The 24255-nt window shown below is 45.9% G+C and overlaps 1 protein-coding gene across 1 annotated transcript in view; it reads right to left on the bottom strand.

Annotated features, from left to right (window-relative positions):
* LOC119971133 (putative phosphoenolpyruvate synthase) overlaps positions 1 to 24255 on the bottom strand; it is a 114399-nt gene that overhangs the window by 68614 nt on the left and 21530 nt on the right. The window contains exons 10-18 of the mRNA XM_038806300.1: positions 15063 to 15219; positions 14786 to 14972; positions 13999 to 14105; positions 12872 to 12910; positions 10743 to 10938; positions 8533 to 8668; positions 7896 to 7972; positions 3202 to 3319; positions 2924 to 3024 (exon numbers count right to left, since the gene is read on the bottom strand). Of these exons, the coding sequence (XP_038662228.1) occupies positions 2924 to 3024; positions 3202 to 3319; positions 7896 to 7972; positions 8533 to 8668; positions 10743 to 10938; positions 12872 to 12910; positions 13999 to 14105; positions 14786 to 14972; positions 15063 to 15219 (1118 nt within the window). The remainder of the gene's footprint in view (positions 1 to 2923; positions 3025 to 3201; positions 3320 to 7895; positions 7973 to 8532; positions 8669 to 10742; positions 10939 to 12871; positions 12911 to 13998; positions 14106 to 14785; positions 14973 to 15062; positions 15220 to 24255) is intronic.

Genomic DNA, 24255 nt, shown 5'->3' with positions numbered 1-24255 from the left:
CGGGGTTATCTTTGAAGTAAGGGGTGTTAAGAGATCCAATGTTTATTTAAAAGGTTAATTTGAGTTCATGGAATAAACATTGTTTTGTTTTAAAAACCATGTGTCCATAATTGTAATAGTACACCTCGGGAACAAGCCGTGTTCAAAGCAACAATCCAATAAAGGGGGAGGTTGGTTGAACTCCATGATACATTTTGGGGTTCTGAAAACACCTCTCCCATAACACGCTCCACCATGCCCCAATCTCTGCGATTCTGTGGTGGGATTGATGGGCTGGCCCACCCACTGTTGCCTCAGTTGAGACCCATAACTGACCAATTAATGACCACTTAAGAATTCATTTGCCATCCAGCCTCTATTTTCAGGAAGACGGGAGGAGTTCAAGGGTAAAGAAGGTGAAGGGGTTGGGGGGAGCCTGGAATGTGACCTTGCTCAGACTATGGAAAGGAAGGGGTGTGGGGTGCTCCATCAACACCTCCCCTCCCCCCAGGCCTTACCTCCTCTCTCTCCATCCTGAGTATCTCATATTTAACTGCTCCTCTTGGGGCTTATGAATCCGCTTGCAGTTCCAGTTCTGACCACTGCAGCTTCAGGTGCTGCTGGGGCTGGAGAGCTGCCAAACAATTAGTTTGGCTGGCAGCTCTGCAAGGCAGGATTGTACTTGACTGAGGGGTGGAAGGCCCATCTCCAGTCAATAAATGCTTGTTGGACCCTCAAATGGCTGCGAGGCAGCCAGTATCTGTCTCGATGTATTCATGATTAACTCTTCAGATGGTGGGTAGGGAAGTTGCCTGCCTATCCTAAAAATCCTGATCTTTAATTTTGTGCGATTTAAAAATTGACTATCATGTACATGTGTAAAATTGAGGAAAAGTACTCTTTCAGTAACGTTTTAGTACTCATACCTGTTGGGACCAAGGTAATCCCATGAAAGTTGTGCGCATATCTCATTAGTTGAGAACAGAGCTACTACGATGAGCACGGCACAGTGGTTAACTGTTGCCTCACAGCGTCAGGGATTCGGGATTCTGCGTGGAGTCTGCACATTCTCCCCATGTCTGCGTGGGTTTCCTCTGGGTGCACCGGTTTCCTCCCACAGTCCAAAGATGTGCAGGTGGACTGGCCATGATAAATTGCCCCTTAGTGCCCAAAGATGTGTAGGTTAATTGGGGTTAGTGGAATAGGGTGGGGATTGGGCCGAGATAGGGTGCTCTTTCGGAGGGTCGTGCAGTCTCGATGGGCTGAATGGCTTCATTCTGCCCTGTATGGATTCTATGGAGAAGTGTCCATAAGCAAGGATCAGTAGGTAGGAATGAAAGATCAAGCAAATGACGGTATAACATAATTACAGGTTTAACATAGCAAGTTTGGTTTTTTTCTACAAGGGGATTTGCTTTTTTCCTTAATTATTTTTGTCCCAGTATGCAAATAGATAAATTCCTCTTCACAGATCTTTCATATTACTTTTGCTCCAGCCTATTTTTGGCTAATTAAACTGACCATCTCTGCATTTGTCGGTAATTTGCCATACACAGCTCTTCCACAGTTTCTACAGTTTGGCAGTTTATAACAAGCCTCCATCAAATTAACTGCTCCCTTGCTACTCATTGACCCTATTCGACTTTTGCACCATTGCCTATCTCAGCTCCATTTTCTGTTGCTGTAATAGAATCTGTGATTAACATTAATACACCACCTCCATTTTACCTACTTAACTCATTTCTGAATATTTTGTAATCAGGAACATTCAGCTCTCAGTCCTGCCACATCTCTTCTCATGCTATTTCCTCCCAATCTGATGGGTGGCCATATACTTCCCTTCCTCACTCATGTGGTCTTTTTGACCAGTTTCGCAAATGTGCTTTCAGTGAACCTTGTAGGTGTTCCTCGGTTCAAGTGCCCTTTGTGATGATATGCAAAAAGCAAGTTTGTACGTAATGTTATGCATGACATCTGACCACTAGGTGGCAGTATAAACCCCTTGTGGTTGGGATTTGGGAGTAGGTCGTGCTGGAGGATAGACGTATTGTGCAGTAGCTCTACAACAGTTAATTAGCGTTAGTCGTTTATTATTTTATTTTTCCTGGTTATTCTATCAAGCAGTTGTTGCATAAAAAAATTATTTAAGCTCGATGTTCTGTAGTTCATCATTCGCTTCGGCCAGTCTGCAGAATATGACACCTTAAAGATTGACCACAGACTGCTGTAGTCTTTGTGAGCATAGTCATTATGATACATCCCAAACCCTCTGAACTGAACAGGTATTGCTCATTGCACCCTTGTATCTGGAATTCTAATCGTGCCGCATTTTAAGGGATTTTCCAGCCTTCCGGTCCCGCTGATGTCGAGGATGTTTTTGCAGGGCTTTACATAGAATTTACAGTGCAGAAGGAGGCCATTCGGCCCATTGAGTCTGCACCGGCTCTTGGAAAGAGCACCCTACCCAAGGTCAACACCTCCACCCTATCCCCATAACTCAGTAACCCCACCCAACACTAAGGGCAATTTTGGACACTAAGGGCAATTTATCATGGCCAATCCACCTAACCCGCACATCTTTTGACTGTGGGAGGAAAGCGGAGCACCCGGAGGAAACCCACGCACACACGGGGAGGATGTGCAGACTCCGCACAGACAGTGACCCAAGCCGGAATTGAACCTGGGACCCTGGAGCTGTGAAGCGATTGTGCTATCCACAATGCTATCATGCTGCCCTCCCACAGCCGGGGAAACCATCGCTGGGGGTCACCTTCAGTGGGGCTGTAAGATCCCGCTGGTTGGAAGGGCTGGAAAAATCCCGCCCTGTGCATTTTCCTTCACGGCATTCCAAGTGTAGCTTTGGTAACAAATTTTCTAAGTCCTGAATATTTGCTGCCGAGAGATCAAAAGAAGTTTCGTAATTTAAATGTAAACAAATACAAACCTGAAGAGCCACTTGTCCTAATCTCAGAATGATATCCTCACTAATGCAGCACTGTGCAGCTTGCAACGTTAAAATATCTTCATACACGATTCCACCTTCAGCTAGAATTGAAGCAAATGAATCCCATCAATTTTCACGAAAAAGCTACATTGCAGATTTTAGACTTCACCAATATCAAGCAACATTACAGACAGGCTATCAACATTTCCCTCAACATGGTTCAGACTCACAGCTCTTGAAAGTCAGTCGTGGGTGCTCTGATAGATAATTCTGCTCACCTGCTTGCTTTATCTGCTGCTTCTTTGTTCCCATTTCCTTCCTGATGATCTGGCATGGCCCTTTGTGACTGTGAGAGAGAGTGATTGTGTCTGGCATCACGTTGCCACTCACCACTGACTGAGAAAAGGATAATGAAAATAGAGTCAATAATCTACCCGTCAATAACTTTTTTTAAGAGGTTAGTGTGCAACATTAAAGCGCATGGGGGTTGGGGATCATGCACTGGAATGGACTGAGGATTCGTTAGCAGAACTGGAAGCAGAGTCGGAATAAATGTGTCTTTTTCGGATTGGAAGAGAGTGACGAGTGGAGCAGCACAGGGATCTGTGCTTGGGCCTGAGCTATTCACAATTCATATCAACGATTTGGATGAGGGAATCAAATATTATGGGCTGGATTCTCCCACTCTACCCGCTGGAGGAACGCCACGGGCAAACTGCGTACAATGGAGAACTCCATTGGCCTGATGCAGGATTCTCCGGTCGCTGGGCGAACGCGGCCGGAGAATCCCACCCTATATTTCCAAATTTGCTGCGACACAAAACTAGGTGGAATTGTTGAGTGGTGAGGAGGAAGCAAAGAGGCTTTAAGGAGATTTGGACAATTGAATGGGCAAATACTTGGCAGATTCAGTATAACGTGGATAAGTGTGAAGTCATCTACTTTGGGAGGAAAACAGAATAGTAGAGTATCACTTAAATATTGATAGATCGGAAATGTTGATGTACAAATGGACCTGGGTGTCGATGTATGCCAGTCAATGAAAGAAAGCATGCAGTAGTTAGGGAGATAAATATATGTTGGCCATCGTTGCAAGAAGATTTGAATAGTGCAGCAAGGATGTCTGACTGCAGCTGTTCTTGGTGAGGCCACACCTTGAGTATTGTGTGCAGCTTTGGTCTCCTTGCCTAAGAAAAGTTCTAATTGCCATAGAGGGAGTGCGGCAATGGTTCATAAGACTGATTCCTGAGGTGGCAGGACTGTTGTGAGGAGAGATTGGATGTAGTAGGCTTGTATTCTCTGGAATTTAGAAGAATGAGAGGGGATCTGATCGAAACATATAAAATTCAGACATGGCTGGATGGATTGGATGCCGTGATGATGTTACCCCTGGCTAGCGTTGGGAGTGGGGGGGGGGGGGGGCTCAGGATATGGGGCTAAGCCATTTAGGACTGAGAGAAGGAGAAATTTCTTCTCTCGGTGTGGTGAACCTGTCGAATTCTCCATCACAGAAGGCTGTGGAGGTTAAATCACTGAATTTACACAAGAAAGAAATAGATATATTTCTAGTCATGAACGGCATGGCTAGATGGGGACAGTGCTGGAGTATGGCATTGAGATAGAGGATCAGCCAGGGTCATATTGAGTGCTGGAGCAGATGCAGTGGGCTGAATGGTCCACTCCTGCTCCTATTTTATATGTTTCTATGTTTCTATCATGGTCATTTCAAGTAAATACATTTCATAACTTATTGCTCTCCCTGCATCCTCTTCTCCCCAACTCTTCCCCCCACCCCCCCCCCCCCCCACCCCCCCCCCCCCTCCCCCTCTCCCACCAACTTCCCTGGACACACACACATGTTTATGTGGTGAGGGAATGGGGAAAATGTTGAAGTATGGTTTGAGTTAGGACCGTCATCAATGGAGTGTTTTAATCGGGGTAAACCTGAAATTTTCAGGTGAGATAAGATTCTGAAATGTGTCTTCCAGGTCACAGCCGCCTGCAGAGCTGTGATTGAGACCAGCTAAGGAAGGCTCTGAGTTCAAATATAATCCCTGAATTGAACAGTTCAAATCAGGAGATAATTTTCCACTGAGCTTATGGTCAATCAATAACACATTTGGATCCCAACCTGACAGTTTCCAACAGTGTATCCCAATTTAATAATTTGTTTCAAATACTGTTGTTTTCCAACATTGAATGACTCAGGAGAGAGCGTACTCTTCTGGGAGTATTCTAAGACTTCAGGAATGTTCCATTCGCTGATTAAGACTTCTGTTGAGGGCCCAAATTGGCATGGAATGGACTATCAATTCCTGGACTACAGCCTGAAATCCAGTAAGATGGAAAAATGCAACTAAATTTTTCATTGGGTAGTGAATCACTGAAGATAAATTTTCAGACTTCAATTCCTCCAAGATTTGGTTATTGTCAGGTTCATTTTAAATATTGGCAGCTGGCTTAGCTCCGTTGGATGGACAACTGGTTCATGATGTAGAAGGAGGCCAACAGAAGCAGGTTCAATTCCCGTACCGGCTAAGGTTAGTCGTGAAGGCCCTGCCTTCTCGACATTGCCCCTCGCCTGAGGTGTGGTGCTCCTCAGGTTAAATCACCACCAGTGAGCTCTCCCCCTCAAAGGGGAAGCAGCCTTTGGTCATCTGGGACAATGGCAACTTTATTTTACTGTAACATACTGGATTAGATGACTCATTACAGAGCATGTTCATGTTGTGTATGCATCTTCCATATGAGGGAGTGACTGCTCAATGCTGATGGGTGCACTTGACAATAATATTTATCCATTTTTAAAACTTCCTTCATGGGATGGGTGTCACTGGCTGGGCTGGCATTTATTGCCCATCCTTAATTGCCCTTGGGAATTTGGTGGTGAGCTGCCTTCTTGGACATCTGCAGCCCATGTTGTGTAGGTACACCCACAGTGTTATTCTGCTGGTGTAAAGAGGATTTTGATCCAGTGACACTTAAAAGGTTACAATATATTTCCAGGACAGGATGGTGAGTGGCTTACAGGGGAACCTGCCATGCGTCTGCTGCCCTTGACGTTCTAGGTGGTAGAGGACGTGGGTTTGAAGGTGCTGCCGAAGAAGCCTTGGTGAGTTCCTGCAGTGTATCTTGTAGATGTTACACATGGCAGCCATTGTGTGGCAGTGATGAGGGGATTGGATGTTGCCAGTGCCAAGTGGGCTGCTTTGCCTTGGTTGTCCTCATGCTTCACGAGTATTCATTGACTAGAATCCCTACATTGCAGAAGGAGGACGTTCAACCCATCGGGTCTGCACCGACCCTCTGAAAGAGCACCCTACCTAGGCCCACTCACTGCCCCATCCCCATAACCATAACTAACCTTTGGACAATTAGGGGCAATTTAGCACAGCCAAACTATCTAACCTGCACATCTTTGGACTGTGGGAGGCAACTGGAGCACCCTGAGGAAACCCATGCAGATATGGGGAGAATGCACAAACTCCACACAGTCACCCAAGGTTGGAATCAAACCTGGGTTCCTGGTGCTCTGAGACAGCAGTGCTGACCCCTGTGTTACCATGCCGCCCATAAGAGGAACATCTGCAGTGATGTCCTAGGACTGAGATCATTGACCTCCAACAAGCACAACTAGTTTCTTCTGTGCAAGGTGCAACTGCAACCAGTGAGTGTTTTCTCCCTGATTCCAATTGACTATAGTCGGTAGTGGAGTCTCCGAGGCAGAAGAGAATCCCATGTCGGGGAAAAGGGGGCCGATCCATTTACGCTGCTCCGGTCCACCACTTGGCAGAACATCAGGGTTCTCCCAAACTATGAATCCAGGCCAGTTGTTCTTGGGCTCCTTGATGCCATACTCGGTCAAATGCACCCTTGATGCCAAGTGCAGTCACTCTCACTTCCTCAGATACCAAGAGAATTCTCTTCTGTACATTTTTTTTATGGTGTTGAAGTATAATCCCAAATTATGTGTTCTGGAGTGAGGCTTTGAAGCACAACTTTTTGACCTAGAACCAGAAAGCTTTCAACCGAGCCAACCTGTCACATTAGCTGAAGCCTAATCCCTTATAAACAGCTGAACGGATTGAAGGAACTCCTAATATTAACAATAATCTTTATTAGTGTTACAAGTAGGCTTACATTAACACTGCAATGAAGTTACTGTGGAAATCCCCTAGTCACCACATTCCAGCATCTGTTCGGGTACACGGAGGGGGAATTCAGAATGTCCAAATTACCTAACAAGGATGTCTTTCGGGACTTGTGGGAGGAAACCGGAGCACCCGGAGGGAACCCAGCAGACACGGGGAGAACGTGCAGACTTTGCACAGACAGTGACCCAAGCCAGAGATTGAACCCAGGTCCCCGGCACTGTGAAGCAACAGTGCTAACCACGGTGCTATCGTTCCGCCCAGTTGTAAGTAAAGTTTCTGTAGTCCCAAATGACCATACGCTGCTTTCCCCTTTGATGGGGGAGAGCTGACCTGGTGGTGATTCAACCTGAGAGTCACCACACCTCAGGCGCGAGGCGAGGTTGAGAAGGCGGGGTCTTCATCAATAATCTCAGCTGGTACGGGAATTGAACTCACGCTGTTGGCCTCACTTGGCGTCACGAACCAAGCATCCAGCCACCTGAGCTAAACCGGACTGTTGTATGTTGTTATTTATAAATACATGCACAGATCAGGATGCTGGCATTCTGGATTTACAGAAAGAGCTCTGGGTCATACTGCTGTCCCTTAACTTAAACCTTTGCCGATTGTCGTAAAAACCTATCTGGCTCACTAATCTCCTTTAGGGAAGGAAATCTGCCATCCTTACCTGGTCTGGCCTACATGTTACTCCAGACCCACAGCAATGTGGTTGACTCTTAACTGCGCCCACAGCCAGCGATGCCCATGTCCCATGAACAAATAAAAGAAAATTAATTACATTGAGTTTCAAAGTCAGAACATAAGTTGCAGTGTCTCACCTCTCCGAGTCCATAGTTTGCGTTGATAATCAGCCTTCCTGGGTGGCCAGTGAGGGGATCACAGGTGAATAACACACCTGGAACAATATTGTCAAGAAAGCATTTCAAACAAAAGTCCTACACTTGTGTTGCAAAGTATGATTTTTTTATAATGGAAAAGCCATGCTTCGAACAGTACACATTTCAACACAGTAATAAACTTAGGCCTTCCCGTAATGAGGATTGAGAAAGTGAATGAACTACATCAGGATGTTATGCTTAAACAGGTTGGAGATTTAACCGGAATTAATTAAATTTACAAGTGCCAAATCAGCACTTAGCCTCATGCAACATATCAACAGGAGAAAGCATGAATAAGGTTAGCAACTGAAGCTCTTTAAGTCTGTTCCTTCAACAGCCGAGGAAAAACTGTACATATCACGACCTTAAAAAAACTTTCAGATAAAGGCCACCAAACCAGCTTCATCCCTTACACCACCAGGTTCTCATTATTCCATCAATACATATTTGGTGGCTAATTGACCTTCACCCTTTGAGCAATAAAGAGATGTAGTTTACGGAGACACATTGTGTGGATGATCTGTTCTGCCAGTTTGCCAACTTCAATGTTTGCCCGAGGAGACGTGGCAAACCCTACCTGCTGCCTGAGCTGATACCATTTGTTGGATTACCACACCCATGCTTGATGGCACTAGTTGCCCCCTTTGGTGGCGATATTGTACTGCCTGGAATGAGTAGAGAGAGGCCCAGCACTCCTTCACAGCATCATAAACCTGTGGAAGCAAAGATTCATCCTCTGACCATGAAAATTATAAGCAAAGACTACTTTGTCATTGTCTTCAAATCAGAAAGATATTAATCTGGACATTATATGGCAATGTAATGTTGATAAAAGATGGTTGAGGCCATTTAAATGGCAGAGTCTGTCACTCAACCTTGGCATTTTGGACTGGGATGATAGGGTCATCTGCCCGTGAATCCTCTTTCTTTGTGTAAATGATGGACATACTTTGGGGAATCAGGAGGTGAGTTACTCGCCGCAGGATTCCTAACCTCTGACCTGCCCTTGTAGCTACAGTTTTATATGGCTAGTCCAGTTCAGCTTCTGGTCATTGGTAACCCCTGGAATATTGATAGTGGTGGATTCAACAATAGTAATGCCATTGCATCTCAAGGGGCGAAGGTTAGATCCTCTCTTGTTGCAGATGGTAATTGCCTGGAACTTAAGTGGCATGAATGTTACTTGCCACTTAGCAACCCAAACCTGGATACTGTCCAGGTCTTGCTACATTTGTTCATGGAATGCTTCAGTGTCTGAGGAGTCATGAATGGTGCTGAACATTGTGCAGTCACCAGGGAACATCTCCACTTCTGACCTTATGATGGAAGGAAGGTAATTAATGAAGGAGCTGAAGATGATTGACCTCCAACCACTACAATATCTACCTTTGTGCTAGGTAACCAGCAGAGAACTTTCCCCCTGATTCCTATTGCATCCAGTTTAGCTAGGGCTCCATGATGCCATGTTTGGTTAAAAGCTGCCTTGATGTTAAGGGCAGTAACTCTCACCTCACCTCTGGAGTTCAGCTCTTTTGTCCATGTTTGAACCTAAGCTGTAATGAGGTCCGTGTAGTGATCTCTGTATATGGATATACATAGAGGGTTAATGTCACAGGATCGCTAGAGGACAACGTTAACAAGGGGTTTAAATGCACGCTCAATCTGTTTTCCGCTCTCTTCGGGTGTGTTGTGACTAGAGAACAGAAGTGTATAGTTAGCTCAGAGTGCAAGTGTAATATTCATAGTTTAATTTAATTCTATCTTGTTTAATTTTATAGCTCGTAAAAGTATTGAAGAATCAAACTCATAAGTTAATTGATTAGTTACTCAATAAATTATTTGTTATCACTGGACATCTTTGAGTATTCACCATCATCAAAGTTAAGAACTTGTCACATATACAAATGAGTAACATATATTACTCCAAATAATATAACATGCTACCAGCAATAGTAATATAACACAGCAGTCAGGAGCTGAGTGACCCTGGTAGAACACAAACTGAGCGTCTGTGAGCGGGTTGTTGCTGAGTGAGTGCCGCTCGATAGCACTGTTGCTGATTCCTTCCACCACTTTGCTGATGACGGACAGTAGACCAATGGGGCGGTAATTGGCTGGATTGGATTTATCCTGTTTATTGTGTACAGGACGCACCTGGGCAATTTCCCACATTGTCAGGTAGATGCCAATATTGTAGCTGTACTGGAACAACTTGGCTAGGGGTGTGGCAAGTTCTGGAGCACATGCTTTCAGTACTATTGCTGGAATATTGTCAGGGCCCATAGCCTTTTGCAGTATCTCGCACTTTCAGGATTCTTGATGTCACATGGGGCAAATCAAATTGTGGGACGACAATCATATGTTGGTTTGGAACCATGAGTGTCCCGGGTAGATGGTCATGGCTGATAATGGGGTGAGTGGTACATCTATGATGGCATGGCAAGGGTCTCTCGAATGTGTTGCGAGAGTGATGGAGGGAAGTCCATAATATTTGAGGCAGGGTGCGCAGGCCTGGCTTTCATTACCCTGGTCAATGTTGTAGTCTTCATTCACATGGATGTATGGATGAGAGGAGAACTCAGCTGTGGTCCTTCAGCATGGGCTTCACCATGGTCGGGTGGAGAGAAGTCAAGGTATATTGATGCCCACCCCGCTGTTACACTCACTGTGCTCCTCGCGCATGCATATCTAATGAGTTGATTAGCATGGGATCAAGTGTGGCCTGCCCTTTCCTTCCCCCCGTCCCAGAGTGAAAATCATTATTTTGACTGAGCACTTTACACTTACCTGTTCAAAGCCTTTCAATCCCAGTTTAGTCTCGAGTTGCCCAGCAGCAGACGTGTCCTCTGTGTCCTCCCAGACTGCACTGGACCTGACGGCCAATCGTTCCTCTGCTCCCAGCAGCCTCAGCTCTTCAAGCTGATTATGAATGGCATTTTCTATCTCTGTAGCCAGTTTGGTTTTCCTGAACAATTCAACACACCTAGAGAAGAATTAATAGGCAGGTCATGTGCCAAATCTCACTACAATTTGCAATGCGTTGGTGAGACATTCAAAGGTAGATTTTTGGTTTGAAAAAAGTCTCTTTTGGTTAATCAATTTTCCTTGCAGGTCTTTTGGTGTTTTCTGATGCTGTTTGATCTATTATTTGGAATCCCAATTACCTTACCATACCATTCTTCCATGCTGAATCATGGTTCTCAATTTTATTTTTCCTTCATCCCCTTTCTCTTACTCATATATATGTTGTCTGAAAATGTCTTGTGATAGACTGTGTAGTGGATTAAGCCATTAACATCATTGATCAGAGCATCTTTATATACTGTAGCTATTCCAATCTCTATTGCCGGGTCTTCCATCTTCCACCTTCCTTAATTTTGAGCTCATCCAAAATCCTGACGGGCACGCCGGCAGCGGTATTCTTCGCTCCCAATGGGTTTCCCATTGTGGCCACTCCCATGGCGTCGGGAAACCTGCGGGCAAGCTGCTGGCGAAACAGAGGATGCCCCCAACGGAGAATCCAGCCTTCTGTTTCTCTCTCGTCAGACGCTGCCAGACCTGCTGAGTTTAGTCAGCAATTTTGTGTTTCTCTTTCAGATTTACAGCATTCGCAGTATTTTGCTTTTATTTTATATTATCGACTGGCATTGGATCCTGGTTAACTGACAATTTGATTTTAAAATTATTTTTCTAGAGTTCAATGAGAGGTGATTCCCTCCAAGAACTCTTCCTGGCTATTCGTGAATCGTCCCTTTTTCTCAATGTTGAAAGTGTGGTATTTTTCAATCCATTTATTTAACTGATCAGTTGCCTTTAGCCTAACGGGTTGTTCGAAACAAGTTAAAGAAGGTCTCAACTATCATATTAGTGAGCAGATAGAAATATAAGGGGTGGAATTTAATGCCGTCCATCATGGTGAGCAACATGGCAGCCAGGCCCATTTAATCATGGGAAAGACCCACATTCAGTCTCCTGGCAGTGCCAAAACCTCCCGTGATTAGAAGGCGAAGGACAGAAGAGGCTGGTACAGGATTCCTGGCTGACAGCAGTGGGATGTCACTGAACTTGATGAATGAGCCAATCGACACCCGTTATCCCTGTGACTTGGGGATTAAATCAAATTTATATGGGAGTTCCTCTGCCTCCCAATGGCTGACCAACAAATCTTGTCAGCTTTCCCATCATCCTCTTCAGGGGGTTCCCCTGCTATCAGGCACTGTGCCCAGTTGAGTAATCTGGCATCAGTGGAGGGTGCTGAAAACCATCTTTGTGTCCTTTTTCCTCTGACTGCCCCCCCAGCCCCACCTGAGGATTGGGCCTAGAGGTGACCTGCCCTTATGAGATGGGCTGCAGGGGCTCGATGACCCCCTTATTGGTGAGTTAGATGTTTGGAGGGTCTGGAGGCTGCGTTGGGCGTCTAGCAGAGCTTTTTAGTGCAGGAAACGGGACATGCAGCATCAGCAGGGCGTTCCTCACCAAGGCCCAGAAATAAAACGTAGTCCCATTTAAAAGCGGGATTGTTCTTGGCATTGCCAGCTCCGGGAAACACTCAGCAAAACGCACTTGACACAGGACTCTGTTTCATTTCCATTATATTTCACCCCTGTATTGTGCCCAAACACCGAGTGGGAATCATCCCGTGAAAGACGCCCAAAACGACACTCATCAGGCATCTTTGGGAAAATTGTGCCGAATATCTAGTCCTTTTTCATAACAGTTGTCCATGCAGCACTTACCTTGCTGCTTTACAGACAGCTGTTTAAGGAAATATTTGTAGGTGGCAGAAAATAAGATCTGGTACAACTTTACATGCAAAAGAATTCCAAAGAAAAATTTTCGATTTTGGAGATAGCAGCTTGTTGTAAAATAAACTGTGAACATGGGGTAAAACTGTCTTGATTTAGCTTTCTTTTTACCTTTTGCAAACGTCCTGAAGGTTTCCTTTCTTTCTTCTGCTGTTGAAATACATGAATACAGAAAATGGAATAAATGTAAAATCTCTTATGATGTTAGTAAGGGAAGCATCCCTTCCCTTGACTTCTGATGCTGTTTTAGCATTTCCCACTCTTCTGAACTCTTATCCTTCTGTACTTGACCCCTTTACCTCAATGTTTGTTATTTTCATCAACCAACGTGAGATAGATTAAGCCATCGTCTAAGGTTTGTAGGCCCTAGGTCTGTGTAAGTTGGCTGTTAGGCATCCGATTAACAATTGGTGCCTGCATCTGATAAGTAATATCAACTGTGAGTGTTTTGAGATGTAAGAACAGTAAAACAAATGAGCAGGAGTCTGGCCATGAGCCAGCTCCACCATTCAGTCAAGTCATGGCATATTTATTTTGTTTTTACCACTTGATGTTGATGTGGTGTATTAATATATGCATGACTGAGCATTTTCTGTAACTTGTTATGAAATATTTGAGGTGTATTGAATGTATTCAATCTTATGGTCATGGTTAGTGAACATGCCTGATTCCAATCTTGCAGCCCACTGAGGTGATGGAGGACCATTCATGCGGCCCACTCACTGGACTAGGTTGCCCATCACTCTGTCAAACCTCCTCAGGATCTTATGTTTCAATTAGATCCCCCCCACCCCACCCCCATGCTTCTAAACCCCAGAGAGCATCCTTAGGCGTGAGTGGTGCTTTGGAAATATGATAGAACAAAGAATGAAATGGAACGCAGGTGCAGAAAATGTGAAACAAGCAGAGAGGGCGGAGCCATTGAGCAGGTCAGCCGGTTCTGCTGCATAAATGTATGTCAATGGAGGTGAAATTCATTTTCAGTGAGGATGCACAAATGACATTAGCAACATGGCTGCCATATTATCTGACTCAATTTTCTTTGTCATTGGCCTCAATGTAAGTATCATATTTGCTACCAGTTGCATTGCACAGTTTCTGTGGTTAGGTTTCACCCTGAGAAATTCATGTGTAGACCCTTTTAGTCCTGACAAAGTGTCCTACTGACTGTTACCATCTTCTGTTTCTTTTTGCGATGTGAGTGTAAGTTCCTACTTGTGATAAAATAATGACAATACCAAACCACGTTGTTCAGCTCTGCCACGACTTCCTGGAGACTGCCATTCATTTTCATCTGGTATTTCAGAGCTGCAATGGTGACACAAAGGCCAGAGGGTACAGAATACTGGAAGACAAACAGACCAGGATATCATTTCACATGACGTGTATTGGTTCTCAGTACTTGCGCTCTTTTGTACGGCAGGTGTTTCCTCAGGAATTGTCCCAAGTGGCTGTCTTAACATTGAGAGAATATTGACGGAAACCGCAGAAAGGTGAGTAGATGGAAACATCTGGAAAAGCCCACCGGACATTTCTGGGGAAGAACTAAGCAGTAAGTAGCCTCATGGGATGGGGTTTCCCAACATTCTTTTCCTGAGAATGGCAGTGGGAGCATATCAGGAAAACATAAAATCCTGGCCATGGTTACCAGTCAGCCTCCAAGTCAGTCGGTGTAGGGCTTGAAATCTATCGCAGACAGGCCCAGCAAATGGATATTGGAGCTCTGTCTCTCAGCTTTGGGTTATCCAACAAGATACTTGTCTCTGGTGTGCGTGTATGGCTGCCTCCCTTCAGGATGGGTTATTGGGTCACTAAAACCCATCTGCCACACAGAGCCAACTGGCTGGTATAACCTGATCATGAAGCCTACCCGTGTGACATCCTCTCTTCAGGATGTGCTACACTGCAGGACTAAAGGGAAATGGGTTCCCTGCTGTGCCTGTTATTTATCAGTGATTCCTGGCTAACACCTCTCAAGAGATTTTTATCGTAAGATGAAACAAAGAGTTTTATTTGATCACCTACCTGATACCCAAAGAGTTTCCGCATTTCTATCAGCTGTGCCAGCTGAGCCCCTTTACTGCCCACTAATGCAGCGCACTGGCACATTTCCTCGGAGAGCGCCAGCACCAACTTCAAGCACTCCGGCGCCACAGGTTCCTGGAACTTTCCAGTTGGAATGACATCTGGAATCTGTCGGCCACTTTCATTTCTAATCAAAGAAAATGTTAAATGTTCAAAAGTGGTGAACTATGTTTGCAGGAACAGTGTGCACATCTTTTGGTTCACTGAAATAATTTACCTGTAATATAGTTGAATTAAACCCCAACCTTGGGTAGTTAAGTTCAATTGATAGTTGGCCACACAGGCAACGGTTTTGCTTTCCCAACCCAATCCACTGTACAGCACAGGACAAGCACTCTTGTCAGCTCTTACTGTCAGATTAAAACGCATTCCATCTGTAACAGAAACAAAACATCATTTTTGTGCATTAGCACTGACGTTTCAAAGTCTGACAAATGCATTGCACTTATATCTTGTAAGCATGTAATATACATTTTGACCGTTTTCACGTGATGATCAGATATCTCTGATTTTTACTCTTGTGACCCATTTGAATCGCGGCAGCTAATCTCCCACCTATTCCAGGCAGGCAGTCGATGTTGAGCTAAGGCACGTTTTGTGGCCTGGGGCCACTCCCAGGAAGTAGGTAGGGAGCCTGATCGGTGGCTGGGCCATCCCTGTCAGGATCCTATGGTAGGTGAGGGGGGTTAGCTGCGGAGTTTGAGGCAGGAAAAGTCAATGCTTTCCTTCAGCACCCACACTAAACCTTGTACCAAAATTAAACATGGAGCGCGACATAACGGAAATGAAACAGAGTCCCATGCCGGGCACATTTAGCCGAGTGTTTCCCAGCTCTGGCAGCACCGAGAATGACCCCGCTATTAAACAGTACACTGCTTCAATTCCATGCCTCGGAAGGAACGCCCTGCCGAGGTCACATTTAGTCCCATTTCCGGCACGATCAGGCCCTGCTCGTCAGTGCAGGAAGAGATGGGGGTGTCATTTTTAAATGGTGCCCGATCTCTAGACCCTCCCCACCTTGGCCTCTGGACTCACCCAACTCCCAACTTACTAATTAGGGGGCCATCAAGCTCCCTGCACCCCAACGTATGAGGGTAGGGCATCTCCTGGACCGATCCCTGGCACAGGCAAGATGCCACCTGGGCACCTTAGCACTGTCAGGGTGCCAGGCTGGCAGACCCCAGGTGACATTGGTGTGCCAGGGTACCACCCTGCCTGGAGTCTGACCACCCAAAAGCCCTGATCACCTCGCACATCCCCCCACAAAGTGCAGGTACACCTGGTCCACGTTTGTGGAAACCAAAGAACAAAGAACAAAGAAAAATTACAGCACAGGAACAGGCCCTTCGGCCCTCCAAGCCTGTGCCAATCCAGACCCTCTGTCTAAAACTGTTGCCTATTTTCTAAGGATCGTTATCCCTCTGCTCCCTGCCCATTCATGTATCTGTCTAGATACATCTTAAATGACGCTATCGTGCCCGCCTCTACCACCTCTGCCGCTAATGCTTTCTAGGCACCCACCACCCTCCGTGTAAAGAACTTTCCACGCATATCTCCCTTAAACTTTTCCCCTCTCACCTTGAACTCGTGAGCCCTAGTAATTGAGACCCCCACTCTGCGCAAAAGCTTCTTGCTATCCACCCTGTCCATACCTCTCATGATTTTGTCAACCTCAATGAGGTCCCCCTCAACCTCCGTCTTTCTAATGAAAATAACCCTAATCTACTCAACCTCTCTTCATAGCTAGCGCCCTCCTTACCAGGCAACATCCTGGTGAACCTCCTCTGCACCTTCTCCAAAGCATCCACATTCTTTTGGTAATGTGCCGTCCAGAACTGTACGCAGTATTCCAAATGTGGCCAAACCAAAGTCTTGTACAACTGTAACGTGACCTGCCAACTCCTGTACTCCATACCCCTTCCGATGAAGGAAAGCATGCCGTATGCCTTCTTGACCACTCTATCGCCTATGCAGCCACCTTCACAAGCCACAATCTTAGTGTCATCTGCAAACTTGCTAATCAGACCACCTATACCTACCTCCAGATCATTTATGTATATCACAAACAACAGTGGTCCCAGCACGGATCCCTGTGGAACACCACTGGTCACAGTTCTCCATTTTGAGAAACTCCCTTCCACTACTACTCTGTCTCCTGTTACCCAGCCAATTCTTTATCCATCTAGCTAGTATACCCTGGACCCCATGAGACTTCACTTTCTCCATCAGCCTACCATGGGAACCTTATAAAATGCCTTTCCTAAGTCCATGTATATGACATCTACAGCCCTTCCCTCATCAATCAACTTTGTCACTTCCTCAAAGAATTCTATTAAGTTGGTAAGACATGACCTTCCCTGCACAAAACCATGTTGCCTATCACCGATAAGCCCATTTTCTTCCAAATGGAAATAGATCCTATCCCTCAGTATCTTCTCCAGCAGCTTCCCTACTACTTACATCAGGCTCACCTGGATTATCCCTGCTACCCTTCTTAAACAAGGGGCTAACATTAGCAATTCTCCAGTCCTCCGGTACCTCACCCATGTTCAAGGATGCTGCAAAGTTAAGGCCCCAGCTATTTCCTCTTTCACTTCCCTCAGTAACCTGGGATAGATCCCATCCGGACCTTGGGACTTGTCCACCTTAATGCCTTTTAGAATACCCAACACATCCTCCCTCCTTATGCCAACTTGACCTAGAGTAATCAAACATCTATCTGTCATGTCCCTCTCCTCGGTCAATACCGATGCAAAGTACTCGTTAAGAATCTCACCCACTTTCTCTGACTCCACGCATAACTTTTCTCCTTTGTCCTTGAGTGGGCCAACCCTTTCTCTAGTTACCCTCTTGCTCCTTATATATGAATAAAAGGCGTTGGGATTTTCCTTAACCCTGTTTGCTAAAGATATTTCATGACCCCTTTTAGCCCTCTTGATTCCTCGTTTCAGATTGGTCCTACATTCCCGATATTCTTCCAAAGCTTCGTCTGTCTTCAGTCGCCTAGACCTTATGTATGCTTCCTTTTTCCTTTTAGCTAGTCTCACAATTTCACGTGTCATCCATGGTTCCTTGCCATTTCTATCCCTCACTTTCACAGGGACAGGTCTGTCCTGCACTCTAATCAACCTCTCTTTAAAAGCTTCCCACATATCAAATGTGGATTTACCTTCAAACAGCTGCTCCCAATCCACATTCCCCAGCTCCTGCCGAATTTTGGTATAGTTGGCCTTCCCCCAATTTAGCACTCTTCCTTAAGGACCACTCTCGTCTTTGTCCATGAGTATTCTAAAACTTACAGAATTGTGATCACTATTCTCAAAGTAACTGAGACTGAAACTTCAACCATCTGGCTGGACTCATTCCCCAACACCAGGTCCAGTATGGCCCCTTCCCGAGTTGGACTATTTACATACTCTAGAAAACCCTCCTGGATGCTCCTTACAAATTCTGCTCCATCTAGACCTCTGACACCACGTGTATCCCAGTCAATGTTGGGAAAATTAAAATCTCCTATCACCACCACCCTGTTGCTCCTACATCTTTCAATGATCTGTTTACATATTTGTACCTCTATCTCACGCTCGCTGTTGGGAGGTCTGTAGTACAGCCCCAACATTGTTACCGCACCTTTCCTATTTCTGAGCCTCGCTGCTCGAGTCCTCCATAGTGCCCTCCTTCAACACAGCTGTGATATCCTCTCTGACCAGTAATGCAACTCCACCACCCCTTTTACCTCCCTCTCTATCCCGCCTGAAGCATCGTTATCCTGGGATATTTAGTTGCCAATCATGCCCTTCCCTCAACCAAGTCTCAGTAATAGCAATAACATCATACTCCCAGGTACTAATCCAAGTCCTAAATTAGTCTGCCTTACCTACTACACTTCTTGCATTAAAACAAATGCACCTCAGACCACCAGTCCCTTTCTGTTTATCATCTGCTCCCTGCCTACTCTTCCCCTTAGTCACGCTGACTTCATGATCTAGTTCCTTACAGGCTTTAGTTACTACCTCCTTACTGTCCACTAATCTCCTCATTTGGTTCTCATCCCCCTGCCACATTAGTTTAAACCCTCCCCAACAGCGTTAGCAAAAGCACTCCCAAGGACATTCGTTCCAGTCCGGCCCAGGTGTAGACCGTCCAATTTGTAGTAGTCCCACCTCCCCCAGAACCGGTCCCAATGTCCCAAGAATCTGAACCCTTCCCTCCTGCACCATCTCTCAAGCCACGCATTCATCCTGCCTATTGTTTTATTTCTACTCGGACTACCACATGGCACTGGTAGCAATCCTGAGATTACTACCTCTGAGGTCCGACTTTTTAACTTGGCTCCTAACTCCCTAAATTCTGCTTGTAGGACCTCATCCCGTTTTTTACCTATATCATTGGTGCCTTTATGCACCACGACAACTGGCTGTTCACCCTCCCGCTTCAGAATGTTCTGCAGCCGATCTGAGACATCCCTGGCCCGTGTACCTGGGAGGCAACATACCATTCGGGAGTCTCGTTTTCGACCACAGAACTGCTTGTCTACTCCCCTTACAATTGAATCCCCTATGACTATAGCCCTTCCACTCTTTTTCCCACCCTTCTGTACAGCAGAGCCAGCTACGGTGCCATGAACCTGGCTACTTCTGCCTTCCCTTGTTGAGCCATCTCCCCCAACAGTATCCAAAACGGTATACCTGTTTTGGAGGGAGATGACTGCAGGGGACACCTGCACTGCCTTCCTGCTCTTTCTCTGCCTTTTGGTCACCCATTCCCTTTCTCCCTCAGCAATCCTAATCTGTGGTGTGACCAATTTGCTAAACGTGCCATCCACGACTTCCTCAGCAGCGCAGATGCTCCAACGTGAGTCCATCCGCAGCTCCAGAGCCATCATGCGGTCTAACAAGAGCTGCAGATGGACACACTTCCCGCAAGTGAAGGAGCCAGGGACATCAGCCACGTCCCTGAGCTCCCACATTCAGCAAGAGGAGCATAACACGGGTCTGAGATCTCCTGCCATTTTTTAAACTACTTATCAGTCACCAGCCAATCACTTACTTGCTGGCTGTGACATCACGGTTCACTTCTTTCTACTTCTACCTTCCCTCGAGTCTCCCTCTTGATCTTTACTCGGCTGGGATCCTTACAGTGATTGTTTTTTTTTGTTAGAGGAGGAGGTAGGGAGGGAAACACTGAAGAAGTGTTTGGGGTTTAATGGTCACTTGACAACAGCTCTTCCACAAACCACCTTCTGGATACAGTGACCGCAATGCACTGGTGCAAATTTTCCCCGCAACAGCCAATCAGCAGCTCCGCTCTGCTGTCCTCTGCTGGATGTTTGCCTTCACTTGAACATGGAGGGTGTCTTGCTCAGGTACCCCTTCTGGATACAGTGACTGCAATGCACTGATCCAAATTTTCCCTGCAACATCCAATAACGGCTCCGCTCTGCTGCCCTCTGCTGGATGCTTGCCTTCACTTGAACACAGAGGGTGTCTTGCTCAGGTACCCCTTCTGGATACAGTGACTGCAATGCTCTGCTGCCCTTTGCTGGATGAGTGCTAAACAAAGCCGGCTGAGGGTCTCTGAGGCGAGGCCGTTAGGTCCCAGGCACTGGATCGATACAGTGCAGAAATATTCAAGTCAGACAAACTGTTCACCTAAATATGAAAATCTGGATCCTGATCTCAATGGGCGGGATCGAGATCGCGACGCCTTACGAGATTTCACGAGGTGTGGCGAGGGTGGTAAATTTCACGAGAGGCCTCTTGTGAGATTTAACGGCCTTGTCATATCCCAAGTTGGGGCGACGAGGCCAGTAGATCGTGCCCATGTCTTTTTTGGGCCTACTCAATCCTGATCCACTCCATGTGGTGGTTGGGCCTGGTGGAAAGAAAGTCACTGAAGCCCTCTTTTTCAGCCTGTCTGCTAAAAATGGCCATCGAATAGAGCGCCCATATCATCATCGAGGCACAACATGCAGGTATTAGAGTAAATCCTGCGCCTTTTGGGCATGAGTGCGTGAATACCAGAAACCTCCAACTACTGGCGGGTAAGTCTGGTGATTTTAACTTCTTGTCTTCCCAGAATGGTTGGCTGTGTGGAATTAAAGTCACCCCTTTGATTATATATTTCCTGGAAAGTTTGCATCCCTTCTGTCCTGACATCATTGATTCTTGTCAGTTTGAAATTCTGCAGCCCTCCATCGCCTGGCTCAGCTGATTGTTCTTCACGTGTGAATCTCGAAGTTGAGTGTCAGGAAGAGTTTTTAAAAGTATTCTTTCACAGTATGTGGGCACTGCTGGCGAGGTCAGCATTTATTACGCATCCCAGTTGCCTTTGGGAAGGTGGTGGTGAGCGACTTGTCCTTTTAGATAGCAGAGGTTTCTGGTTTGGAAGATGCTGCTGACGCCGTTGTTGGTGAGTTGCTGCAGTGCATCCTGCAGGAGGTAGACACTGCTGTCACTGTGCATCAGTGGTGAAGGGAGTGGATGTTTAAGGTGGTCCCCTTCAAGTGGGTTGCTGTATCCTGGATAGTGTCAAACTTCTTCAGTGTTGTTGGAGCTGCACTCATTTAAGCAAGTGGAGAGTATTCCATCACACTCCTGATTTAAGCCTCGTCGATGGAGAACAGGATTTGGGGGGGGGGGGGGGGGGGGCGTCAGGAGGTCAGCTACTCACTGTAGAATTCCCAGTCTCTGACCTCTTGTCGCCGCAGTATTCATATGGCTAGTCCAGTTCAGTTCTGTTTAATGGTAACCCCCCAGGATGTTATTAGGGTGTTGGGGGGGGGGAGAGGGCTGGTGGTAATTCAATGATGGCAATGCCACTATGTCAAGGAGAGATGGTTGATTTTCTCTTGTCTTTACCTGCTGTTTGTGTGCTGTGAATATAACTCGCTACTTATCAGTCCAAGCTTGAATGTTTTCTTGCTGCCTATTAACATGGACTACTTCAGTGCTGCCTGGCAATTAAACCTTGGATATCTTTCACCCAGAGGATGTTCCTGTTGTCACCTGTGATACTGCTCGGACGTGCACTTTCCATGGGAAGTTGGACAGAGATCAAGGGCAGGATTTTGTCATTTGTCATCAGGACCCCAATGTCGAGGCTCTGGTAGGGATTAGCACCTTGCACTGTTTGGGGCCTGGCAGCGGTCTTCCCTCAATTGTCCAAAGAGTGACCCAAGTGATGGGCTTATTGCCCAATTAAAAATTGTGGGCCCTCCAGCTTGGAAGTTTATGGGCTGGCTTAGCTCAGGGGCTAGACAGCTGGTTTGTGAGGCCAGCAGTGCGGGTTCAATTCCCGTACCAGCTTACCCAAACAGGCGCAGGACTGTGGCGATTCGGGGCTTTTCACAGTGACTTAATACTTGTGACAATAAAAGATTGTTATTATTGTTATTAAGTAAATGCGCTTACATTTCAGGAAAGTAAGAGAGAGGTTGTTTCCAACTTGAAGCACCCGGTCTCCAACTGTTTAAAATTCAATGTTTAAAAATGGATTCAACAGCCAAGCCACCATGATAGAGGAGAATCCCCTCCACAGGACTCTTGGCCAGACAGATGAGGAGCTGTGTGGGGGGGATAGAAGTGGGGGGGGGGGGGCGATGCGGAGCTGTGTGTAGGGAGTGGGGCGTACAGAGAGGGGTAGCACATCAAAGTCTGCCTGAAAAGCTGCCCCCCCCCAACCCACCTTCCACCTAACTCTCCAACCAATCTGCCACTAGGAAGCCATGTAGGGTTGCAAATTCTAGCTTGACTCCTTGCTGGTTCTCCAGACCTCCAAAATCCGACAGCTCGACTCAATCAATAGCTGTTTTTTTATCCTCCATCTCCGGTAATTACAAAACTAAGAAAAGTGATAAAATTGTGAATTGTCGTAATCAATATTCCCCCCGCTTCTGGACTGTGATAGAAAGATTCAACAAGGTTCGTTAGGTAAACAAAACTAAGCTTTATTTACGAACTACAACTGCTAGCAGTATGGCTGAGACTTGGAGTCGGACGGCAGTCAAGTACAAACTGCTGGTTCCCTTCCAAGTCTGCACTAGTACAGACAAATAGGTAGACATTTATACATTATAAAATCAAGATAACGTGAATACAGCTTGGTCAGGAATTTTATCAAAAGTAAAACATAAGTAATAATCATTAAAATGGCGTCACCTTGCTGACCTTTAGAGGACTCGGGGTCTCATATCATTATCTTGTCTTTTGGTGCATGTTTAAGAAACGGAGCAGATTTGTTTAAGTATCAAAAATAACTATTTCTAGTTTATCTTGTGTATTTAGACTGCTCTGGTGTGTGACGACTGAGTTCTTATCCGAGTTTAGAGTCAGCAAAATTTTGGGTCAAGTTGACCTTGGCTGCTTGTATTTGTGCCTCAGGTTATGCGAAGTCAGTTTAAATTTAATTGTACCAAGAAACTTGACTAGTTTTCCCATCATGCCATTATTTGCTTCGCACAATACCACAAGCACCTTATTTTTTTTCTTTGTGGCCAGGATTTTACGGCCCCACTTCAGCGTATCTCCCCCTGGAGGATGCAGCAAGCCATTTAAATTACCATTTACTTTGGTGGGACCCTAAGATACCCACCAGGCAGGAGGGGCCACAAGATCCTGGGCCACGGTTTCACAGGCATCAGTGCAGTAGATATGTCTTTATTACCTGAATGGTTGACACCCTTGAGGATACCTCAGCAGCCAGGGAGTTGGGGGCACCACAGGCTAAAAGCAATTCCAGTCAGCCTCAAACGGTAGATCTGAAATAGCCTTTGAATCGTCTTTATTATCTACCCGTTGATAGTGTGAGGTGAGCCCTTTAAACCTCAATCACACCTTTGGGAAAATGTGCTCATCATATGGGGCTGGAAATACTGCCCCCATTGTCACTGTATAACCCAGAGCAATTAACCCAGTTGTCCAACTAACCGGCTGTTTGACTAAAAGCAGGCAGGGATGTTAATCTGAAACCATCAGCTCTTAGGTAGCACCTTTAGCCTCCAGTCCATTGGACAAATAACTTTTTTTTTTAGTTGTTAATGTCCCGGTCGAAATGGGACAGAAAGTAAATGCAAAACTCAGTCAGCCTTGCTACTTCGTAAAATTATTATTTTTCTTGCTTTTAAAAATGGACAGTTTTCAAAGTGGCTCCAGCTGATGACACGCCAGCTTCTGGAAGTTTCTGAGCAGTTTAAAAGTGGGCAAAGGCTAACACCTCACACTCTTTACATTGCATGGGGGAGGCCGTGGTGTAGTGGTACTGCCACTGGACTAGTAATTGAGGAACCAGGGGTAATGCTCTGAGAACCTGGGTTCAAACCCCACCATGGAAGATGGGGGTGTGATTTAACAGAAAGATTTTTAAATGTCATTTCTGGCAGGGTGCTTCTCACCAGCTTTTTCGGTGAGATC

Source organism: Scyliorhinus canicula, chromosome 9 (assembly GCF_902713615.1).
Source record: "Scyliorhinus canicula chromosome 9, sScyCan1.1, whole genome shotgun sequence".
NCBI classification, from domain to species: domain Eukaryota; kingdom Metazoa; phylum Chordata; class Chondrichthyes; order Carcharhiniformes; family Scyliorhinidae; genus Scyliorhinus; species Scyliorhinus canicula.
This window is presented reverse-complemented; position numbering and strand designations above follow the sequence as displayed.